Consider the following 25,526-nt stretch of genomic DNA (forward strand, 5'->3'; position numbering starts at 1 on the left):
ACTGGGTATACCAGGCAAGTGCTCGCAAATCCTAAGGGCAATTCAACAACTTACCTACTTAGCTGGTAAGTCACATATACATATACGTGTGTGTGCATGAGCGCGCGTGCGTGTATGTGTATACATACCTATTTCCCTTAACCTATCATCCATAACAACTGTTACAATCAGATTTGTGTTAGAAAGTGTAAACAGTTCAGAAATCTAATCAATAGGGTATGTTTAGATAAAGTTATTGATTTGAGAGTTCCATCTACTGCCTACATTACCAAGGATTTTTATTTTATGAACCATAAAAAATGATTATATCTTATACTGATGATATATTGTTATTTACTCATGTGTAGGAGGAGGCATGTGCATATGACTGCAGGCATTCCCAGAGGTGTAAAGTCTCCCTGGAGCTGAGTTACAGGTTGTTATGAGTCACCTGATGAAGGTTCTGAGAGTAAACCTTCGGTCCTCTGGAAGGGTATTATGTGCTCTTGACCCCTGAGCCATCTCTGAACCCCAATATTATACAATTTCAAATTAAAAAGGTATTATGACATAACAAACATGTTAGTGAAAATTCATCAAGTTATTTAAAACCTTAGAAAACAGTAACTTTTGTATGACAGAGTTAAAAAGTAGATATAGAGGATATAGGAAAGACAAAGAAATAAAGAATACATTTATATCCTCTTATACTGGAATAAGTTAACAACAGTACAACATTATACACATGCATGCCCACGTAAACTAAATTATAAATTAAACCAAATAGAGACTAAATAATGTTACAGATTATTTCTGTATTGCATTCTTTTATTTAATCAAGTAACCGAATAATAAAAATCACTCCTCTTACCTCATACTTCTGTAATAAAAACATTACTACTAATAATGGCCCGATGCTCTTGAGTTATATCATTTTATTATGTTAGCATAAAATGAAAATATATTAGTATTTATTTAAAATGCTTTTTACTATTTCAGTTACCTTTGTCAGAATATTTTCAGCATAAAGCAGAAAGGTATTATACTAATGATTAGTAGAATCTTAGTTAAATTTACCTTATTAGTGGCTGGTGCAGTGCAACCAGTGATGCATGGACTGTGACGGATACAACAGAAAGGTGGAAGTAATCAAACATAGCATTCACATGATGATGAAGTCCTCTAGAGAGGCTATAGTGCAGCTTCAGTGTCCGACTGCTTATTAGCTGTAAGGTGTTCAGATCATCTGCCCTACAAAAAGCAACAAATATTCATGTAATTATGGGATATTTAGTAAAGGCTAATATTTATAGTCAGTTAAAGCTATTCTTTAAAGGCTTAATTATTTAAGCTTACAAAGAGAGTGATTTTGCAAGCATCAACTGGTGAGGTAGCAGTATGAAAACAGCTATTCTACTCACAGCTTCCTAACAGTATATGACTAACATACCTATAAAAATAAGTTATTTTCGATATAGCCCAATAATTAATATTCATCTTAAATTTTACTCAAGGAAGAAGACTGTTTCTTACAGGGTCAAATCCTACTACAGCACAATGTGCCTCACAATACATGACTATGTTCAAGTATGTGGCAAGTTCAGGGTAACACATATCAAAGCAATTAATAAACTAGAAACGCCTGTTAAGTGTCATTGGTCTTGATCACTCCAAGTATCAACAAAGTCTCACCTCAAGAAGCTGTATCTCACGCCATGAAAAATGTGCCAATGACTAATGGAAGAGAAGTCAGTTAAGTACTTCATGGTAGTGTTACTATAGCAACCACACAATTTTTAGAGCCTAGGGAAGTATTTCACAATTTTTCACCTTGTCTGATTTCTCTACCTGGACCATGGGCATGGAAGAATAGTCCTAACCTTCTCAACAGACTTTCTCAGAAAAAAATAGAAGTACTTTAGAACAGACAAGAATGGGAAAGAGGTTCTAAAGGGAAATTGGGGTACACACAAATAAAGCAGTGAGTATCTAAAGATGTTTAATTGTCTTAGCAGCCAGCCTACTTACGAATAGTCTCCATCTGTGAAATGCAGATCCAAGGACAACAAAAAATTTATTTCTTCAAGGGTTTCTTCAATCTAAAGAAAAATTTATAAGATGCCTAACATTTATAAATGCTACAAATGTGCACTGAAGTATCATGGTAAGTAGATATGAAGAGATGTTTACCTTTTTTTCATCCAACAACATTTTAACTTTGAAGATCATGACATCATTTAAAACAACTTCCTCATTTTTATATAGGATCTGAAAAGTTTTACTGCAAACCAGAGCATCATGAACTGAAGCTGGAAAGGCTAATGTCATACCTAAAACAGATGAGATATATTATAACACCGAGTGGTAAGAGACAAACAGTACAAGTAAACAAGTAACTGAATGTTACTTTAAAATACTATAACTGGACACCACCATGCTGTCAGTACCATTTAATATAGAAGTTAAAAAATTCTGAAAGCTTACTAATTTCTGACAAAAATGGATTAAGTAAGTGCACCATAATCATTATGAAAATTCCTGTATAAACTTTACTTGAAAGGCAAATGAGGAACTCTGATCTGTTTAACACAGAAAGGGGCAACTTAGATTTCCATCTCTGAAGTACAAAGATATGTAGCTGGCTCTTTGCTTTGTTACTGGGACAAAAACCTCCCCATCTGTTTCCCTAGATCTCTTATGCTGAGGAGGAGCCAGGGCAGGCTGCTACACTATGAAGGCCAACCATGGGACTAGAGCACTGTCTTTCACCACAGGAAATAAGGTTACTATCTAGGCAGGGGAAGGGCTGGGAATTTGAAATTATGTTGGGGATAATTCAATGAATCATGCCTACTTAATTAACACATCAATACAACTCTGGACACAGAACTTTGGGTGAGCTTCCTTGGCTTGGAATATTGCAAATTCTTATCTACATAGGGTGAGTATGTGCGTGATGGTAATTCCCCTCCCCTATGACTGTTCCTGAGGGGGATTACGTCCCCCTATATATTCTCATAGGGTATCAAGTCTCTTCTTGGCTACTTGCTGTCCTTCCTCTGAGTGCCACCAGGTCTCCCCCTCCAGGGGACATGGTCAATTGTGAGGCACCAGAGTATGTGAGAAAGTCGTATCACACTCTCCACTCAACTGTGGAGAATATTCTGACCATTGGCTAGATCTGGGAAGGGGTTTAAAGTTTACCTCCTGTATTGTCCTTGGCTGGTGCCTTAGTTTGAGCGGGACCCCTGGGCCCAAATCTGCCTATCATATTGTTCTACTTGTAGATTTCTAGGACCCTCTGGATCCTTTTATTTTGCTGTTCTCCCATGCGTCTCTCATTTAGAGTCCCAATAGGATGCCTTCCCCTCTGTCCCAGTTTCCTGGTAAGTGAAGGCTTTCGTGGGACATGCCCCTTGGGCTAGTATGCAGATATAAGTGAGTATATACCATTTGATTCTTTCTGCTTCTGGGTTAACTCACTCATTATGATCATTTCTAGCTCAATCCATTTAATATCCAAAATATATAAAGAACTCAAGAAATTAAACACCACCAAACCGAATAACCCAATTGAGAAATGGGGCTTGGAACTAAACAGAGAATTCTCAACAGAGGAGTATCAAATGGCTGAGAAACACTTAAAGAAATGCTCAACCTCCTTAGTCATCAGGGAAATGCAAATCAAAACAACTCTGAGATTCCATCTTACACCCATCAGAATGGCTAAGATCAAAAATTCAAGCGACACCACATGCTGGCGAGGATGTGGGGAGAGAGGAACACTCCTTCATTGCTGGTGGGAATGCAAACTAGTACAGCCACTTTGGAAATCTATCTGGTGCTATCTCAGAAAAATGGGAATAGGGCTTCCTCAAGACCCAGCTATTCCACTCCTTGGAATATACCCAGAAGATGCTCCAGCACACAACAAGAAAATTTGCTCAACCATGTTCATAGCAGCTTCATTCTGGTGTTTAGGGACAAAACAATGGAAGCTTACATAGAGGACTTTACATATTCAACCCTAAATACTTATCTTCTCATTAAAATTATTTTAATGGGTCTCAAAATTCTGTGACAGATTTTTGGTCAAGTGGTTTATATTAAAATATACTGGTTTTGAAAACTAATACCTTAAAACTGACACACACACACACACACACACACACACACACACCCCACAAAACATTCTCCTTTCCTTCAGAGGATTTTAAGATGCATTGCTATAACTAGCCAGTCTTATATTATTAAACTTAAATGGTCAATTGAGACAAACAGTTCTGAGACCACTCTTCTACCACTGACTAAGACTGGGGTGGCCAGTGTTATGGATAAGACTGATAAGTTTCTGGGCAGACTTTTGACTTTGCCAGCTCCAGAAGCCTTCTTTTTTTTTTTTTTTTTCGAGACATGGTCTCTCTGTGTTAGTCTTGGCTGGCCTGGACTCCCTTTGTAGACCAGGCTGGCCTCGAACTCACAGGGATCCACCTGCCTCTGCCTCCCAAGTGCTGGGATTAAAGGCGTGTGCCACCACACCCAGACAGAAGCCTTCTTGTCCAGAGCAACTGTCTGTCTCATGTCATGAACAGCAAAATGACCCAGTTAGACAGAGAAGCTCTCAACACACATGAGCTTGCCAGAGACCATATCAACAATGACTACATCACCACTCATGAATTTAGGGCCATCTTTTAGCTTCTTACTGGAACAACAGTCGATCTTTCCTTTAAGCTCAGCAAGTTTGCATACTCTGTGAGCTGTGTGACCATGCAGTATTGAGCATAGCTGGCACAAATTTGGCCTGGATGCTTCTCGATAATCACCTGAGCAGCTTTTAGTTTGTCCAAGAGCCAGGCATACTTGAAGGAGCCTTTTCCATCTCGGCAACTTCCTTTTCAAACCTGTCACGGTTCCTTTGTGATTATACCACATTTGTAGATCAGATGGCTGGTTGTGGTGGATTTGCCCAAATCTATGTGTCCAATGATAAGATTCTTTTCCTTTCCCACTTTGCCTGTGAATTAAGAGTGGTTTTCACAACACCTGCATTGTGTAGGCAAATGTATCGCAAAAAACTCCTAAAATTTCTTTAATTACTTATTTCATATGTCTGTTCATCTTCACGTGTGCGTGTGTGTACATGAGCTATGGTGCATGTGCATTTGTCTGAGGACACCCTGAGGGAGTTGTTTCTCTCCTACCATGATGAGTTTCAGGGGTTGAAAAGTGCATTAAACTTGGTGGCAAGATCCTTTAATCACTGAGCTGCCTCACTGGCCTGCATTTCTTCTTTTGACTGGTAATGATGCAACACTTTTGCTGGAATAAAGCTATACTAAGTATGCACTTTCTTGAATTGAATGAGTTTTTCTAGTGAATTATCCAGATTAGTCAATAGTAGGAGCTCCTAAATTTGAACGCAGTTGGTCAGAAGTGAGGCTGCGGTAAGCCTTTGAACTTGTGACTGGTATCTGGAAGGAGGGCTATATTCTTAACCTGTGAAATCTGATTTGCCTCCAATAATAATAATAATATATGAGAGAAACAGTGTCAAGAGTCCAGATGGCTCAAGAAAGATTTCCAGATGGGCAAGGCGATGGAAAGAAAGCAGGCGGCAGCAGCTGAGCACTCTACTTATATTTCTAAACTGACCTCTTGGCATAATTCTTCAGCCAGGTAAGAAGATGCTCACGTGAGGGGACGATCTGACATCTAGGAACACCCGGCTGTACAAAGAGAACTTTCAAGGGAAGACGGTGCAGTGCAGTGATAGCTTGGGATGTGTGAAGGGATGACCAAAAGAAAAAATTAGCTATGGATCACAGGAACAAGATTTTTGCAAGAAAAAGAATTATGTGCACACACTGAGAAGTTCCTCATGTTCATAGGTTGGCTTAGCAGAGGTGCTTTATAAGAAATGGTCTTTGTCTGGAAAGATGGCTCAATAGGTCAAAGGTCTTGCCACACAAACCTGACAACTTGAGCTCCATCCCTGGAGGCCAAGATAGGAGGAGACAATTAACTCCTGCAAGTTGTCCTCTGACCCCTCATGGGCTATGGTATATGGGGGATTGCATGTACACACATACTTGCAAACAAAATATTTTTGAAGTTTTTTTTACAATGTATTTACAACTTTTCTGTGAGTTTGAGATATTTCACAATATACATTTAAAGCAAAACTGAATAGCTCAAAAATTCCATTCTGAATATTTTAGAAGAACTGAGATGGGGGAAGAAATTTTCCTTAATTACAATATAGATTCTGTGTAAAGCCCTCAAACAATGTTAATTAGAATATGTTGCCGCAGGAAACAAAGGCTTTTCCTATTGCTCTTCCCTTGAACTCTTTTCTTTTTCAAATGGGGCATTTCCTCTCTTGTACGTTCCTTTGTATACATGTGTTTGTTATGAATGTATGTCTGTGTCTGTTATGAACATGTTATGGTGGTGGAGCATCAGGAGTGTGTCTAAGAGCTAGAAGTTGCTCTTAGGTGTCTTTTTCAATCATTCTTAACCTTATTTTGGGGGACAGGGACTCTCACTGGACTTAGAGCTCACCAATTCAGCTAGAATGCTTGCCAGCAAGCCTCAGGAATTGTCTTGTCTTTCTCCCTTGTCTAGTTAGGATCACAGGTGAGTGCTGCCATAACCAGCTTCTCATGTGGACGCTGGGATCCAAACTTAAGCCTTCATGCTCCTGTGGTATGTACTTTACAAACTGAGGCCCTTTTGAACTTTGCCACCAGGACTGGGGCATCCTTGTTTCTTAGCTTTCAGATCCTACCTCCTGTTAAAATCACCACTATTAACGCTGTTGAACTTTCTGTCACTAGACTCCTGTATCCTACTGACCACACCTCATTCATTCTTGTAGAGTCAAGATGCTAATTTCTTTTTTATTTTAATTAATTTACTTTACATCACAACCAGAGTTTCCCCTCTCACCTCTCCTCTCAGTCCTTCCCCCCAAATCCTAATTTCTTAAAGATTTTATCTCTTAATTCAGAATTATTCCCCCCAATATTACCTTATATATTACTCCTGATGACTAGCAATACAGGTACACTCTATACTCCCAACTTTCTAGGTGGTTTTCCTCTTTGTGTGTTCCTGCCTCAGAGTCCTCTTTAGTTCCTCCTTCCTATGGTCATTTTGTAGATTTTTACATTACTTTTGACAGAAATTCCTCTTCAATGTAGATTTTAATCAACTTCCTGTTATAACCACATCTATCTTCCCAGCTCGCTCCCCCAGGTTGTAGAGAAACTTTAATCCACAAACATGGCTACTCTGGCAAAGGGATCATATCCAAAGACCTAGGTCTGTGTGATCGGTTGGAATACACACCTTTAATCCCAAACAGAGCAATTCAAGTGAGAAATAGAGAGAAGCCAGTTTGAATCAGTCAGCTTGGAGAGTGAGCCAGAAGAGCTGAGTTAAAGCAGTCAGCTAGAGTTCAGAAAGAACTAGATAGGATGAACTTATTCAGCAGTAATTCTCCTCAGACACTGAAAACATTCTAGGCCTAGGTTAGCAGATGGTCTTTGGAAGCTGAAGCCCTTTATGATCCGGGCTTGGAGATTAGATTGTGCGGAAGCTAGAAGCGTCCAGGTGTAGGTCTAAGGATAGTTAGGTAGAAATGCTCTGGGTTCAGTGTAAGCCATGTATTCATACAGCCGGGAAGGCTTTCACAGCCCCTCTTCTGAGGATATAAAAATGACATTTACTCAAGGTAACAAGATCTAACAGTTCTTTAGCCCCATTTAGGACGAATTCTGTGACACTTGTTCCTCTTTTGGTCTCTCCATTTTCTTCCAGGTAACCACTTTCCTTCTTATTACATTTTAAATTCGGATTCATCACTATCGCACTCTCTTCTATGCATACACCCCATTAAAAGAATCCAGGAACAGTACATGCCAAGAACACCAGGACTTTCAAGGCTGAAGTAAAAGGACTGACAGTTCCAGTCTAACCTAGACAGTCTGGGCAACTCAATGAGACTGTGTCTCAAAACACACACAAAAAAACCAAGCCAACCATCAAACATCTTATTATATATAGAGGGTGTGTGTGTGTGTCATTCTGTGTGATTATATACTAGTCTTGTTTTCATATACTGGCTTGTATATCTCAATGTTGCTAAACCTAGTTCTCTGTCTAATCCACAGTTATACCCACAAGTGAAGTGTGCCCGGGAAACAGTGTATAGCTGTTTGGACCGGCTATGGTTTACATTCATGACCACTCATCTCAAGTGGAACCTTAGTCCTGCCTAGCAATCATGCTAACTTATGAACCTGTGTGTAACTACCATTTCTAGGTGACTGCTTCACAATTCATTTTGTCTTCTCAATCCTACCCTCCTTCTATAACTTTGTTATTTCATGACACAGTCATCATCATCTGAGAATTTCTATAAGCTCCTATGATCTACCTGAAGATCATCCTAAACAAATTCACTGTTTCTGTTTCCTTTTCTTGAAAACAGCTCAAGCTCTTGGCATTTAGTATATTTACTTAATTCACATCCTTCCTTTCTCCTCTATTCAGCCTATGTTGTTATAGACAGAATTTTAGATGGCCCATTGAGTCTTACTTCCTGGTATCCATGTCTTTGTATAATTTCTTCCTACAAAGTAATCAGAATTAATGTTTGTGAATACAACAAATGTAATGGCAAAATCTGTGTAAACACAGCACAAGTAATTGACTTTAACTCATGAGAGACTCTGTCTGAACCAGAGGCATGGGGCTAAATTCCTGACAGACAGAAACTGTGATAATGTGGTATTTAAAACTAAGTTGGGTGGCAAATTTTTACACAGCAAGAATTAATTTACATTCCTGCTAGTCTCTGACCCATGTAACTGCACATCAAGACCAATGAATTCTGCACTGTTAATTCCAATGGAAAATTCTCAAATCTCATTTACTTGCCAGCATCTGCCATGGTTACACTTTGCCCCAGTCTTGAACACGTCTTAATTTGTCTTTCTAGATAACACATTCTTGTGATGTTCTTCTGAGGAATTACTCCACTCATAAGCTAACCAGCTAATCTGCTACAGTTTTACTGATGGGGGCAGAAACATAAAACAAAAGATTTTATAATTCCCAACAGACAGTAGCTGCAGATCAGTTATTCCACTTTCCCAGGTCCTATAGGGGTGAATGAGGACACTAGCTAAATGAATACCACACATGCTGTGAATTTTTGGTTGCCTCAACTTTACCAACAGATACATGTAAACCTGTCTAACCTTTGCATCAGAAGAAGGCATTCTCATTGTCAGACTAGAGTAAAAAATTTTACCCAGTGCTTCAAACTAAGACTTTATAGCTTCCAAAGTTGTCCATGAACATCTTTTTAAGTCTCTAATAGACTTTGCAAGTAGATCTGCTCAAAACATGTACAGAAACACAGGGAAGCATGAAAAGTAAATTTTTAATAATGTACAAAATATTAAGATTCTCCAGAATTCTTGACATTACAACTCTGACTAAACCAATAAAATACATCTCCAGGAAGCTGGGAAGACAGCTCATGGGTAAAGTGCTTGCTAAACAAGTATGAGGACTCAATTTTAGATTCCTAATAGCTCATAAAAACCAGTCATGATGGTAGATAGCTCTTTGCGGGGCTGAGAGAGAAGGACACCCAGAACTTGCTGGTTAGTCAGTCAAGCTCAATCAGCAAACTTCTGGTTCAGTGAGAGATGCTGCTTCAAAATAAAATGGTGGGGGAAGAGAATGAGGAAGACACCCAGTGTCAACCTCTGCCCCACAACATGCACACTGTAGCTACTAGTAATATCGAGGATGCCTTAGCAAACAGTTACCAATCTAAAATGAGTCTCAAAGAGATATGTTCCAAGCTCTTACAATATCTAATTACTCTGTCCTTTTATTCAGTAATGGCTAGGCAACTGAGACCTACCCATTAATCTAAATGGAGCTTCTAACCTCTAATAGCACTGTTCTTAGAGAAAAATGGATAAAACACAAACTCCTTCACCAGTAAAGAGTTAAAGTTTCATAGACATCTTTTAGTAGGTCTCAAAGTTCCCTACAGTTTAGAGTGGGAAGATTTTATCACAAGAGACACTAATTTGTTACATATATTTTCTTTTCTAAAATTTATTTTTAAATTAGCATTTTAATCCTGCATATTTGTGGAATATGGTGTAGTAGCATGTAAACAGTGTGCAGTGGTCACACTGAGATAGTCAGCTTTGGTAACTATCACTCAGCTCTACTCCTATGTTACTCTTTTTATGCTATTTACACTGTCATTTGTAAAATGGCCTGAAAATAGATCAAAGCCTGAATATACTCAATTTACTGTTCTGAATTAGAAATAGCTTTTGAACATATTAGACAAAAATGACTCCACAAGGTCAAGAACCATATTTATCGTCTTCAATACTTTAGTATTGGGTATATCCTATATATCATATATATCTTATATATAATAGGCATTGCATGAGTATTTTTGATTAATTACCATCTTAATTAGTGATTTGTTTTCTTGTTCAAGTGACCATTTGCATTTTGCTGACCGGCTATTTCGTGACTTTTAGACACTTTTTCAGATGTAGAAGCTTAGTATCAACACTAATCTACATCTTGTATTATCACTACCTCCATTTTACTTCCTTGGCTGGACAAGTAGCTTTGATATCTCTTAATGTACATCATGAGCAAACGAGCTTTTACTCAACCTCTCCTCACTGCCTCTAGCATGGCAAAGTGAAAGACAGCAGCACAAGCAAGCACCATGCCTGCCTTGTGAGGTCACAGCACAGTTCAGATACAAATGTGCAGGAAAGCAAGCTCAATCTTGTCTTGACAGAAGCTGTTCAAATGGGAGCAAGCAAATGGAAGACTGAAATGCCAAGTCAAGTTAAAGGCTTTATAATTCAAAGTCTACTGAACGATCAAATCTGATAATGAATTTTCTACTCAAGGATCTTGAGATTATTCAGTTACTAGTAACAGTAAATAATTAGAGACATGATATGAATTGCCTCCCATTACTCATTTCCTTAAACTATCCTTATTTTAAAGTGCTGCTCTTTAATGTGTTTGATATTGGGTTGTTATAAAAGGAAGCTGGTTTCTGAGTTCTAGGACCTCCACTGTCACTATTTGAGTGCCCCATGTCTAAACCAGCACATACACCAGATCTAGGTATGCATGTCTACCTATTATCTGCTTAATTAGACCAATACTCAAATAACTAGACCTCCCTTAATTTTCTTCTAGAAATGTGATTTTTCTTTCATACTGTGCACTCAATTTAATAGATAAATCCTTGTCTTCTTATGACAAAACAAAACTCACAAACACTGTTGACAGCTTTTCAACCTACAAATTCAACCAAAAGAACATTTATCTTCAGTCATATGAACCAGGAGAAATTGGAAGGTAGAGGGGAGAGAAAATTTTAAAAAGAAAGAAAAAATATAAGCATTTTTAAATTAACTGATCTTTTCAGATGAAAACATCTATCAGACAGGCTGCAGAAATTGTTCAGCATTAAGAGCTATCTTTCTTTCTTTTTATTATTTTTTAAATTCACTTTACATGCCGGTCATAGGTGCAACCCTTTTCTCTTCCCAGTCCCATCATCCCTTCCTCTCCCCTCCTTCCATTCCTCAGAAAAGGGAGGCCCCTTCCCATCCACCCCAGCTCATCAAGTCACATCAGGACTGAGAATGTCCTCTTCCCCTGTGGCCTGGCAAGGCAGTTCCGCCAGGGGGAGTGATCAAAATGCACACATCAGAGCCCATGTCAGAGATGGCCCCTGCTCCCCTTACTAGAGGACACACATGAAGCCTGCGCTGCCCATCAGCTACATCTGTGTAGGGGGCCTAGGTCCAGTCCATGCATAGTCCTTGGTGAGGAAAGCATCAACTGTAAAAAATATTTACAATTTTCAGGCAGGCAGTGGTGGCACACACCTTTAATTCCAGCACTTGGGAGACAGAGACAGGCGGATCTCTGAGTGTGAAGCCAGTCTGGTCTACAGAACGAATCCAAGACAGCCAGGGTTACACAGAAAAACTCATCTCAAAAAACAACAACAACAAAAAAAAAAACCAAAGAAAACAACAACAAAAACCTAACTACACACAACAATTTTTACATGTAAATATATTACTATATAATATACACTGATTATATATCATGTATATATTAATATACAGTATATTACTATTTACATCAATTAACATATACATTTACATCTTTATACTACATTAGTTTTTGAGATTATATGAGTACCATATATCATTTCTATTCCACGCTCTCCTCCCTAATTAGTCTTGTGCCCCCCAACTCCCTCTCAATTTCATAATTTCTTCTTCAATTATTATTGTGACTGAATCATACACATACACATAAATATGAACACAAAATTTGACCTGAGTTCTCTCCAAATTTCAATATGATAAAGTAACTGATTCTCTGTAAGAAATTCCTTCCTGAAAAGCTGTTAACTTAGTTAACTGTTTTGAATTTACATCTGCAGAAGTATTTCACAAACCGAAGTCTGAGGTTTTTGCAATGGCAGCCTCAGGAGATAACACAGAGCAAGACATCCCACCTGCTAGATTTAAGGCCGATAGGAGGGGAGCACCCAGTCTGTTTTGAAATTGCAGATGCGTTACAGCTTCTGTGTCTTGAAGTGTTGGCTGTGAGCCTAGTCTGTAACGGCTGAACTCTAGCTCCCTCTCTGTTTCTTAATGGTAAACTTACAGAAGTCTTTATTATGACAATAAGCATATATGTAAGATACATGCTAGGCCAAGAAGAAAACCATTTTCTTTTTCTTTTTTAAGATAACAAAATAGTTTTTGATAGTGTTTGATAATGTTTGAAAGAACATGAACCTGCATGTTACTGTCTACAGTATGACTAAAAACAAAAATAATAACTCTAACAATTCTAATTTCCACTAAATTTCTTTAAATATCAAAAATTCAACTGTTTTATGTTCAGCCTAACTTTAGGTTTGGTGTGTTATTATTTTTGTTATGCTCTGAAAGCAATATTATTAGGTTCACATGACAACTTTATATATATGTTTTTTTACTAACCATTTCACTTCCTAACTACATGGGATAAAAATACATACAAGTTGAGATTAGAAGTACTTATGTTTTTTTGGTTTTGTTTTTGTTTTTTGAGACAGGTTTCTCTGTGTAACAGCCCTGGCTGCTGTCCTGGACTCACTCTGTAGACTAATCTGGCCTCTAACTCACAAAGATCCTCCTACCTCTGCCTCCTGAGTGCTGGGATTAAAGGCATGCGCCACCACGCCCGGCTAAGGTTTTTATTTTTAGCAGCCAGGCCTGGTGGTGCACTGAGAATCCCAGCACTGGGAAGCAGAGGCAGGTGGATGAAGGCCAGCCTGGTTTACAAACTGAGTCCAGGACAGCCAGGGCTTGTTACAAGATTTTTAATCATTTTCAGATTGTGGAATAAATGGATATAAATGATGTGCTAGGGATGTGATTCAAGTCTTAAGGCAAAGTTCCTATGTTTCTTATACATGAAGGATGGAGATAATTTTACACAGCATTTTTACTGTACTTCTATACCTGGGCATGGTAACATACAGCTGAACTCCCAGTATTCAAGAAGCTGAGTCACAAGGATGCAGAATGCAAAAGCATATTATAAAATTTCATCACATAATAGTCCAGTAATTTTTTTTGGGGGGGCAGGGGGTGTTTGAGACAGGGTTTCTCTGTGTAGCCCTTGCTGTCTTGGACTCACTTTGTAGACCAGGCTGGCCTCGAACTCAAAGAGATCCACCTGCCTCTGCCTCTGACTGCTGGGATTAGTGTGCTATTAGACTTTTCTTGCACACTCTTTTAAGCCTGAAGTTACATGTCTAATGGCACACCTAGCTATGTTTATTTTCATGGAATTTTTATAAAGATTTTCATGTATTTGTTTTTAAGAAACCAAATTTAAGCCTGTCTTACTGCTTTCTTAAAAGGGAAATCATAATGATCCTACTTGGTAACTCATGTTTAGTGGATGAGGATGTAAAGAGATTTAAAAAATGGGTAATTGACCAATAAGTTAATTCTTATTTTTACCTTGAAAATGTTTCTTGACTTACCTGTTGCGTGTAACAAACTGGCTTCTACTCTGTGGGGAATCCTTGGTGGAATTTTCATTGATGCACGTATTTGGTAAAAACTAAAAACACAATAAATAAGAAAGTTATTTTAAACATATATTCCTATCTCTACAGTTTATATCTATCAAAATAAAACTTTGGTCCAATTCTACCAGTTTCTATAGTTCTACCAGTTCCCCATAACATTTCACATATCCACCCATGAAATATTAGCATAGCACGAAAGCAGAAGAGAAAGTTCACATGTATAAAGATGAACAATAGAAACAGATGCATATGCATGGTAGCTTTTACTTTATAGTAGTGAATGGGACACTAATCTATGAGATGAGAAAGTCATCTAAGAACACCGTATGATTTATTTATTTTTCTTTAAAAGATATTAATATTAGGCTGGCAAACTTGCTGCCACTTCTGATCTGATAGGTTCAATCACTACAACCTTCATGGAGGAAGCAGAGAACTCACTCCCAACGTGTCCTCTCACTTCAATATGCAAGTGGGCCCTTTCGCATGTGTGCACATGTATGCATTTTTGTATACATACACACAAAATAAATTTTAAAGAAAACAAAATGTTCTTAATTGTGCTTTTGAGAAAGGTATCATTAATCTTAAATAGCTTCTTAAAAGTGGCTTCACATATGCCTGCAATTCTAGTATGCAGGAATCAGGAAGCCAGGGCTAAAAAACTGTAAGTTTGATGCTAGCCTGTCTAGGCTTTGTAAGGCCCTGTCTGAGAAAAACAAACAAAAACTCTTCACACATAAGCTGAAAAGTACTATGTATATGTTTGGGGGGAAAAGAAATTAATAGTCTGATCCACCTGTGAACTCTGAAAGCAACAATGATGACTTGCTAGGCCAATGGAGTTCCACCTATATATAGCTCAACAGTTATTGGTAACTGATGCTTATTGGGAGAGATTGCCCATGTTCTAATGGGACATAAGCAAATAAATACACAGTATGGCCTTAAAAATTCACTGGCAGCACTACGCAGACTCAAAGAGAGAGAGAGAGAGAGAGAGAGAGAGAGAGAGAGAGAGAGAGAGAGAGAGAAAGGAGAGAGAGAGAGAAAGAGAGAGATGAAGAGAGAGAGAGAGAGAGAGAGAACACTTGAAGTTGAGACAAAAAGTGGTAGTGCAGGAGGTAGGACAGAGAGGAGATGGACCAATCAAGGAGCAGTGTTCATATGCGTGAAATAATAGATTTAAAAAACTAATTAATTCAGCCAAGTGTGGTGGCACATGCCTTTAATCCCAACACTTGGGAGGCAGAAGATCGCTGTCAGTTCGAGGCCACCCTGGTCTACAAAGTGAGTCCAGGACAGCCAAGGCTACATAGAGAAACTCTGTCTTGAAAAACCAACCAACCAACCAAACAAACAAACAAAAACCCAAAAAACAATAAACAAAACAAAACAAAAAACTAATTAAAATATGTATTTGGTTCAATTGTTTTCAGAGTAGGAGCTACTTTATACATTTTTACTTATTTGTTCTAAGACATTTTATCAGTCATTGTAATAATTTTAAATTATTACAATTACAATAACTTTCTATTAACACAAGATTTCCCAAAGTGAGGCAAACATTAAAACTCAAAGATTTAAGCTCGGTATGTGGCACACATCTTTAATCCCAGCACTCAGGATGCAAAGGCAGAGGCAAAGGCAGGCAGATCTCTGTGAGTTTGAGGCCAGCCTAGTCTACATAGTGAGTTTCATAACAGCCAAAGGTAGTGAGACCAGGTCTCTAAATAAATACATTTAAGAGGGGGCAGGGGAAAGGCAGTGGCACTGAAGCTGCTAACACTGGGGTCATGTTTTCAGTGCTCACAGAAAACAAAAGCTTGTTTCACTTAAAAACATCCTTCCTAAGCAATAGAAATTATTATGAGTTTGTAAGTGGTCCTTTGGATTATGTATTTATGTACATGAGTGTCTTGTGAACACGTGTATGTGCTCTCCTGTGTGCAATGAGGAGGCCAGAAGCTCCTACAGCTAGAGCTATAGAGAGTTTTGAAATGTCACAAGTGCCATAGCCTGCCAGTCTTTCTTAAGAATGGTTTTTCATGAAAGAGTGGCTAATTAACTCAAACAATTATGAATCAACCATGATCCCCTGCAAGAGCAGTAAGTGCTCTTAAGCCCTAACCCAGCAGTTCTCACCCTCCCTGCTGCTGGGGCCCTTTAATACATACAGTTCCTCATGTTGTGATGATCCCCAAACCAGAAAATTATTGTTGTTGCTACTTGGTATCTGTAATTTTGCTACTGTCATGAATCATAATGTAAATCTGTGTTTTCCAATGGTCTCAGGCGGCCCCTGTGAAAGGGTTGCAGCCCATTACCCTAACTAATCTCCAGCCCCTATTTTATTTTTTTGAGACAAGGTCTCTCTATGTAAGCCCTGGATGTCCTGGAACTCCCTCTGAAGGCCAAACTGACCTTGAAACCACAGAGATCCGCCTGCTTTTGCCTCTTCAGTGCTTAGACTACATTCAGCTTTATTAGATTTTAAATTCTGTGCTTATATGTGTCTGTGCACGTTGAGTGCAGGTGCCCATGGAGGCCAAATGTGGGAGTGATCTACAGGAGCTGACATTACAGGCAGCTGTGAGCAGCCCAACATGCGTGCTGGGAACTGAACTCAGGTCCTCTGGAGAACAGTATGTACAAGTAACAGAAATTATTAATTAAATCTCAACCTTTGACTACAGCTAATGTTTGGTGACAAACCAGTTTACTGCATGCAGTCCTGCTGCTTAGTAAAGTGTCACAGCTGCTCCTATAGAAGCACTGTGGGATTGAGTTGGGAGCTGAATTAGCCACTTTTTTATGGAAAATCATTCTTACTTAAGAAAGACTGACAGATGAGCTTCAATATTTGGCAGACATTTTCTGTTACTTCAAGTAAAACAAATGACAATTAAGCTTTCCAGTGAGAACTGGCTATATCCCAAGTTCCAGGAGCCGGTGTGTATGTGATGTGTGTGTGTGTGTAAATTTAGATTCATACTGAGGAGCTGAATATTTGACGTTTCTTGTTCTTTAACAATTTACTATACTTGCAAATAACATGCAGATGGGAGAAGGTATATGGTCACACCACAGAGCAGAATTAACCAGTGAATGAAAGTGTAAAATGCATTAAATGAACACAGCAAACTCTATGGAGACAGAGTAGTGGGACTAATAAGCTTAAGATAAAGTCTTCTGCAAACAAAGATAGTTGAGAATTAAAATCAAATTAGGAAAAAACCTTCAAAGCAGAGAGCAAAGTTTTCTAGGAGGTCTTCAACCTCCCATGTGAAGAACATGCTTAAATATTAAGTGAAATATTGTAATTTTAAAGCATAAGTATATGACAGAAAAGCTTATGAAGACTAAACAACTACTAGGTGATGTTTCATTTTAAACTTCTGAAGCAGTACTATTTGTTAAGTGTCTAATCATAATCCTGTATTTGACAATTTACACAAAGCTGAGCATTCAATGTATGCTTGCGAGATAGAAAACAAAACAAAAAACCCAGCAAGTCTCATATTTATAATTGCCCCCTGCCAGAGAACGACAAATATCAAAAGGAACAAGGGTCGGTGAAGCTATGGAGCAAAAGGAGCATAGCTGGTGGGAACGCACATTAGTACAGCCATCGTGGAGAACAATACAGCAGTTACCCAAAAGCTAAAAATAACAGTCGTGATCCAGTAACTGAAATTCCTACACATACTCCACACTGTAATGTTCCTCACAAGTTAAAAAGTAAGCTAGGCGTCCATCCATGGGTGAGGCAAGAGAATGGAGTGCATACAATAAAACATACAGTTTTTAAAAGTAAAGTCTGTCATTTGAAGTAACATGAGTAGACCTCAAAGATATTCTGCTATGTGAAATAATCCAACACAACTTCTACATCAAGTTAGTTATGTGTGAAACAAAGTTGCACCTATGAAAGTGGCATGCAGAATGCTAGTAGAGGCCTGAGAGGTAGGGAGGGGCTGTGTGCATGTGTGTGTGGTGTTCTGGGAGATGGATTGTGTTGGTCAAAGGATACAAAGTTTCAGTTACTGAAGAAAACTAAGCCTCCATGAGATTGCATAGTATGGTGACATTTAATTAATAATGTACTGCATATTTCAAGATTTCAAAAGAATTTTAAGTATTCTTATCACACACTAAAAGATAAGTAGGTGAGCAATTGCCAAGCTTACTAACTTAAATGTCTACAAAATCTTCTATCAAAATATTGTATCCTATGAGATATAATGACTACAGCCTTGAAAAAAAATATGAAAATGTCCCAGTTAGAATACAAGAGGGACAACTTATTGGGTAGTTGTAAAGGATGGGATATTTCCTAAATATGCTTCACCGAAAACCAATGAACTTAAAGGCTTTAACTGTGGGTCATCGTCCTGTTTGGACTATTCTTCCTTGTGCTGAGGAAAAGCAGCCATGGAATCAGTGAACCAACAGAGAGGTCTTGATTTGGCAGAGGACTACAGGATTCTACCCTGTTTTTCTCGAGCCATTATTAGCACTATGGCACACTGTAATAGTATTTTACCTAGTATGATACAAAATACAACCTTAATTAGCAAATATGGGTACTTTCTTGTTTTATATATAAGATTTTTTAGTAATAACTGTAATTATCACCAGAAAAGTACAGATTAATATGGAAGAAAAAAACAAAAACAAAACAAATACTGTTAGAAAAGCCAATTCTAAAGTGTGTCCTGTGAGCAATGTGATTAGATATTGTGTGAACCCAGTATGAACTGAGGGGTTGTCCCAGGTGCATAAAAGAAAAAAAAAATGAGTCAATATTATTAACATGTTAAGATATCTGAGTTTATTCTGCCACTGAGTGAGACTGACTATAACTGAAAGAGACTAGGGCACAAAACAATATCTTGAAAATTACTAAACAGGACAAAGAACAAAACCTTATATCCTTTCTACACAAGGATGCTTCAGAGCAGGCAAATAAATAATGAAGTAATGTTATCCAAAAGGAGTAAGAGAATTAGAATGCCACTGTTTTGAAACTCCTAGTAAAACAATCACTCTGGGCAAAGACCTTCAAAGAACACTATTGATTAGGTTAGAGAAAACATTATAAAGGTCCACCAGGTTGATAACACTTGAAATCAATCTTATCACAAAAAGAAACAGCCAGACACTGTATGTTCTGTAATGTATCCAAAAGGACACAAGACAACCTGAGCATTCTTCTTTAAAACTCTACTGGAATTTAATCCTTTAGATTAAGTCACTGATGACAGCCTTAACACAACAACAACAACAAAGACAACAACTCCCAAAACTAACAAATATATAATAAATGCAACCTGTGAAGGTAATTTTTTAATAGAATAAAAAATTAAATCTAATGGCTATGAAAATGTGGTATTTCTACAATACTTCTCTTGGTATCCTTATGAACAGAACTGTATGAGGGAAGTGCTTAAAAGAAGGTGGTAGGTGGCAACGACGGCTCAGCAGCTTAAGGTTGCTTGCCGCTGAGTCTGGTATCACTGAGTTGGTATCTGGAACCACAGGTGGAGAGAGAACTGACCTGGCAGGGTGCCCTCTGATCTCCACATGCATGCCATAGCACACGTGTCCTCACATGCAAGTAGACAAACCCCACCCCCGACGCACATCACAAACACTAAAAGTATACATTTACCTATTTGTGTGTATGTATGTAGGTGTGTACATGCTACAGTGTGCCTCTAGCCTATTCTAAATGTTAAGAGGTCTCTTTGAATGGTTCCTTTCTCTCTGGATCCTTGCCTATTCCATGACAACAAGATGTAGGATGAAAAAAAAAAAAAAACTGTAAAAGAAAGCTGTCTCTGCCAAGCTGAAGTCATTCTGCATGAGCTAGTGCTCACCCACCCTGTCAACTGACTGGACTGATGAATGAACACAACAAAGATTAGGCAAACCAAAACACTTAGCCGGACTATTGAGCTAATTCAGCTTTACGAACAGAAATACATGTGTGATGCAATGCTATTGTAGGCTCTGTGCATGTTATTAGCTGTTTATAGATGCATTACTATAGGATTTGTACTTCCTATAACAAAAGTTTAAAAGACAATGACTTTATGAACAATCTGTTAATTATAATTGGAAAAATAATGAAGAAACTACAGAAGATTGGAAAAATAGTAACTCCCATTATAGAATGATAAAATATGCAGTTTTAATAACAGGAAGAAATCAGACAATGTCCTAAGAAACTTGGCCATGAAAAAGCAAACCTAAATGGTTGCTGCTAGCTAAGCACTGTAAGATGGTACAGGAGAGAACAGGTGAAGACAGAACCAGTCACTTTCCATCAGGATCCAGGCATCACAGAGAAACAAGGACTTGAGAGAAGGAAAATAAAATTGTTTTTGTTTCTGGTCTCATAAAAGATATCCACTATAAGATGAATCAAAGATTATACCAAGAATATAAGTGTACATTTTTCTTTAAAATTCACTGAAGAATTAAGGTAGGTTATTAAGTAGGCATTCTTAGACTGACGAGCCACTTTTTGGGAAGTTTACAAGCATGGTCCCACAGAACTCTGATCCCTAAGTTGTAGCTGTTATATCTAGAGAGCAAGCATGTTTCAAAAACAATGACAAGTTGTGGGGAGCCATGCTAAATTCAGCCATGTTAGAAATTCCATGCTTAGGCTGCATGGTGTGACCTTCGAGTTGTTGACCCTTGCTGAAGGAAGTCTTTTGTTCTAGGATATCTTTGGATTGTCCACCCAGAGAAATAGGATAGTCCTTATAGGGAACTATCTAGAAAAATAGGGAAGTTCTTACAGGGAACTACCCAGAGGTAGTCCCAATGGTCAGGACAACAAGTATGTGCTTTTAAAGAATGGACTGGGCCATGGCTCTATCAGGCACACTGAATGTACATATGGTGAGCCCAAAAAGCCAGCAGCCTGGATTCCTGGCTATGTTCTGTGACTTTCTTAACCAACAGAGCACAGCGGAAGAAACAATGTACCAATTCAGGAAGCCTGGTATCTTCTGTAAATTTTTTTGACTTCTGTTGTGAGAACTAAGTCAGGCTAGCCTGATGAGTGAGAGGCTCCATGATGCAGACGGAAGCACAGAAAAGCATGGCGGGCTATTTTTATTATTTAATAACATGGCAAAATCAAGTCAAATCCTCTGGAAAACAAACTTGTTGAAGCTAGGAAATCTTTTCCTTTACTTAGCTATTTATGGAACACCTACCATTGTGAGGATAGGCTAGACCGCGACTTGGGGGCAGAGGATATGATCTAAATTCTACAGGAAGATACTTGTAGCCCTCATTTCAGTCATGAATCATTAACCACAACTCCACTGCCCTATTCTACTCTTCCTTTGCCTTTGCCCAAGGTATCATAGCAAGCAGGCTGAACTTATAGCAAATCTCCAAAGAAAGGATACAAAAGACTTCCTGCCCTACATCCATCAGAAGGGACATATGGATAAAGAACTCTATGTCCTTGAAAAGGTGGGGAATCTTAAACCTACATTCCATAAAATCCAAGAGTTTTTATTCAAAAAGTAGGGGCCTTCTAGAACATGTAACCCCTTTCCTTAGGCCTGAACTTAAAAAAAAAAAAGGACTCTTAAGTGAATGAAGCAAACCAGAAACCTGCGGCCCAGTAGCCTTCCCCCAAGAAAGAATCTGCTGGCCAACTGTCTTACAACTGACCTACCTATCTTCTGCACTCTGTCTCATGGTTTTCTATAAAATGCTAGACAGCCCCAGGAACACTGCAGAGGAATTAACTTTTTCTCTTTCTGTTGGTTGGGCTAGACTAGAAATAAATCCAGTTACTTTTACCAGATTCTGTTTCCTCATTTCTTTTGGAATAGTTAGCAGGCTATTATGGCCCTGAGAACTGGGCCATGTCCATACAGCCCTTCAGAGTTACAGGGGAGCATCACTGCAGATGCCTCTATAAATTGCTGCTGTGCTAATCTCTTTTTGCCTTTTTTTGTTTTTGAAAAGTGTTTCCTGTATAGTGCAGGCTAGCTGGAAACATTTACATAACCCAGGCTAGCCTTACACTAACAACCCTTTGCTAGAAATTATGCACATGAACCACCATACAAGGCTATTCTCCTATTTCTTCTGTGCAACCATCAGTTTTACTGTGTGTTGTGGTTTGAATAAGGTTGGTCTCGTATGTTTGAAATCTTAGTCCCCAGTTGGTGGAACTGTTAGGAAAAAGAAGGCATGTCCTTGCTGGAGGAGGTTTGTCACCAGGGTAGGCTTTGGGGTTTCAAAAGAATGGGACCAATTCCCAAAGTGTGTATTTCTCACTCTCTTTGCCTCCAACCTGAGGATCAAGATGACACTAAAGGCTATCAGAAACACAGCTTTGCCTCTTTATCATCTTTCTTTTAGAATTCAGAAAACATTCAACTTCCTAAATATCCTTAAAAAATAACATATTCATGTGGTGGTAAACATCTGTAATAATCCCAACATTTGGGAGACTGACAACAAGAACTCTCACGAGTTTATGGTCAGCCAGGGCTATGTAGCAAGATCCTATCTCTCAAAAAAATATGTCAATAAGTAAAATAAAATAACTACATAAATGCCTGTATTTCTAAGACTTGGCTCTTTTATTTTACTCTTTGTCTACTTAAGTCTTAACTGAATTTTAATTCCATCTCTAAGGTAGGATAAACAGACAGGAAAAAAGGAAGGGACACAAACGGAGAAAGAAATTCCCTACCTTAGGATCTACTTGGCTTTTTCTACTGAAAGTCAAGAAACCTCAGTATAAAGCCAAACTTGCCTATAGAGATAATGCCTGTTTTCCTAAAGCCTTTCAAAGATGCTAAAAACAAAAGGGCTGAAGAGATGGCCCGTGGTTGACAGTAGGGATGCTCTTGCAGAGGACCCAAGCTCAGTCCCAGCTCTCATAAGAGATGGCGCGTGGTTGAGAGTAGGAATGCTCTTGCAGAGGACCCAAGCTCAGTCCCAGCTCTCATAAGAGATGGCGCATGGTTGAGAGTAGGAATGCTCTTGCAAAGGACCCAAGCTCAGTCCCAGCTCTCATAAGAGATGGCGCATGGTTGACAGTAGGAATGCTCTTGCAAAGGACCCAAGCTCAGTCCCAGCTCTCATAAGAGATGGCGTGTGGTTGAGAGTAGGAATGCTCTTGCAGAGGACCCAAGCTCAGTCCAGCTCTCATAGCAGCTGACTCACAAACACCAGTACTTCAGCTCCAGGGCATCTGAAGCCCTCTTCTTGCCTCTGTGTGCCCTGCCTGTGCATGCACAGACTTACAACACACACACACACACACACACACACACACACACACACACACACACATCTCAAACAGCAAACAAACAATGATTATTTAGGGCAAAAGTCTTTGTAATCTTAGTTTACTGTCTTAGCACATCTTTCACACTAAACCAAAACAAAGTACCCCCAAAACCACTTTTCATTTACAAAAGGAAATTTTGTAAAAAAAAAAAAAGTAAACCAGCTCATATAATTTTCCTTATTTTTAACTTAAATTTTAAGCCTTGTTAAATCTTTAAACCATGTTATCAATTATATGCTTTCCACCTGTAACTGAGAATCAGCATCCCAGAGACAAGACTGTAATGGCACTGAAAATAGACTTTCTCTTGAGAAACTCACATCCATGCCTTAGAACGTGGACTGCAGTTTTCCTAAACAATTCTTTGTTTCTCTTAAGTGCCAACTCTTGAGAGCACATTCTGCATTCTCTGAGGAAGCTTTGTAAATAACTGCTTTACCCTGCTCAATGGGAAACACTGTTCTGCAAAGCATCAAGGACCTGGCTTTCCTTGAATGGAGATCACTAAGTTGGGAAGGAAACTTCTCAGGCTGCACGACAGTGCTGGGCTATGTTTCCCTATTGCTGCTAATATCACTGTGATGACTTTACTAATATACAACCCCAGAAAAATGTCCTGCTTGATTTCTACAGACTTTCCTATACCTATTAAAGCTTCATCATATAGTCTTTGTATGTCTGATTAGCTGTTTCTATGTGAACAACTCTCCTCCATTATACAATATACCTTTAAACACTAAAAATGAGTAATACATTTTCCCTAAAGCACCCCTCAGTGATCAATAATACCAAGTCACAAAGATATATTAAATATACTCAACATTGTCACTAAATGCATGTGCATAATCCCCAAGTATCTAGTTATACGAAATTACTTAGACTATAATCACTTGAATACAGCTCATTGGACACACACACACAAACACAACACACATATGCTGGAACAAAACCTAATATTAAGTTCTTACTATAAAATGCATACCCTCTTTGGAATAAATCCACATTGTAGAACTTGTTTAGCTCCACAGAGAATTCCATCATTGCTTGAACTTCAGTCATTTTTAATTTATACCCAGAGGACAATCTGGTAACAGCACCTTAGTTAAAAAGGGAGAGGGGGTATGAGAAGCACAACAGAAATGGCAATTTATAACTTAGCTTAATCCAACTGAACAGTGCTAGAATCCAACGACTACCAAACAGCAGTACTACTTTTACCACTTAAGAGTTGTTGGTTATGAAGCTTTTCTAACATTTGTTTCCACTGATGACAACCATGTGATAATCCATGAATGAATTTTTTAAGTGAAAATATTTAAAGAACCTAGCATTTTTGAATTAAAAAAAAAAAACCCTTTCACTATAAAGCGTAAAGCATTCATTGTCATAGAAGTTAAAACAAAAGGTACAAAAATAATAAAGAAAAAGGTACATAGGCAAATGAAAATGACAACAGATGCATATACATTAAAATATATAGTTTAGGTATTTGTAAAAATTTGGTAAAAATTGTGTCTGTGACATGTGTATTTTCTAATCTGTGTATTTCAGATAATTATCTGATAAGCATTTAAGCCAATAAGTGTAAATGACATTATTTCAACTGTAACTATTATGTTGTGAGCATGTTATAGTTTAAACAGCCACCTACTATTAGTGTTCCAGTGGTTTTTAGCTTTACTATTTCAGAAAAATAACAAACATCCTCACCAAGAGCTCATATTTTAAAAAGCCCTTCACTGACTGCCGGTGTCTCTGCACTGAGGCAGGACTGCTGCTAGCCTTTCTTCAGGCTATCTACTCAAGGGCATTTGTATACATCTTACAAGCCAGAGATGGTGCTTCACATTAGAGCATAGAGCACATCTGCATCCTACTCTACACAGAAAAGCCTTCCAAAGCAGAGAGCAGCTGGGTCCACTGTCCATTACCAAAGTTTCAGAACCCTTTAACTCAGGGTTCCTCTTGTATAACGTGGTTTACTCCTGTATAGCTATCACCTGGCACTCTGGC

General features: G+C 38.4%; 1 protein-coding gene across 6 annotated transcripts in view; it reads right to left on the bottom strand.

Annotated features, from left to right (window-relative positions):
* Positions 1-25,526, bottom strand: part of Fam135a (family with sequence similarity 135 member A) — a 77,216-nt gene that overhangs the window by 37,341 nt on the left and 14,349 nt on the right. For all 6 annotated transcript variants that reach the window (XM_051152966.1, XM_051152965.1, XM_051152969.1 and 3 more), the window contains 5 exons: positions 24,496-24,610; positions 14,123-14,202; positions 2,170-2,309; positions 2,008-2,078; positions 1,057-1,230 (listed from right to left, as the gene is read on the bottom strand). In XM_051152966.1, the coding sequence (XP_051008923.1) occupies positions 1,057-1,230; positions 2,008-2,078; positions 2,170-2,309; positions 14,123-14,202; positions 24,496-24,572 (542 nt within the window). In that variant the 5' untranslated portion in view covers positions 24,573-24,610. The remainder of the gene's footprint in view (positions 1-1,056; positions 1,231-2,007; positions 2,079-2,169; positions 2,310-14,122; positions 14,203-24,495; positions 24,611-25,526) is intronic.

Source organism: Acomys russatus, chromosome 11 (genome assembly GCF_903995435.1).
Source record: "Acomys russatus chromosome 11, mAcoRus1.1, whole genome shotgun sequence".
NCBI lineage: Eukaryota > Metazoa > Chordata > Mammalia > Rodentia > Muridae > Acomys > Acomys russatus.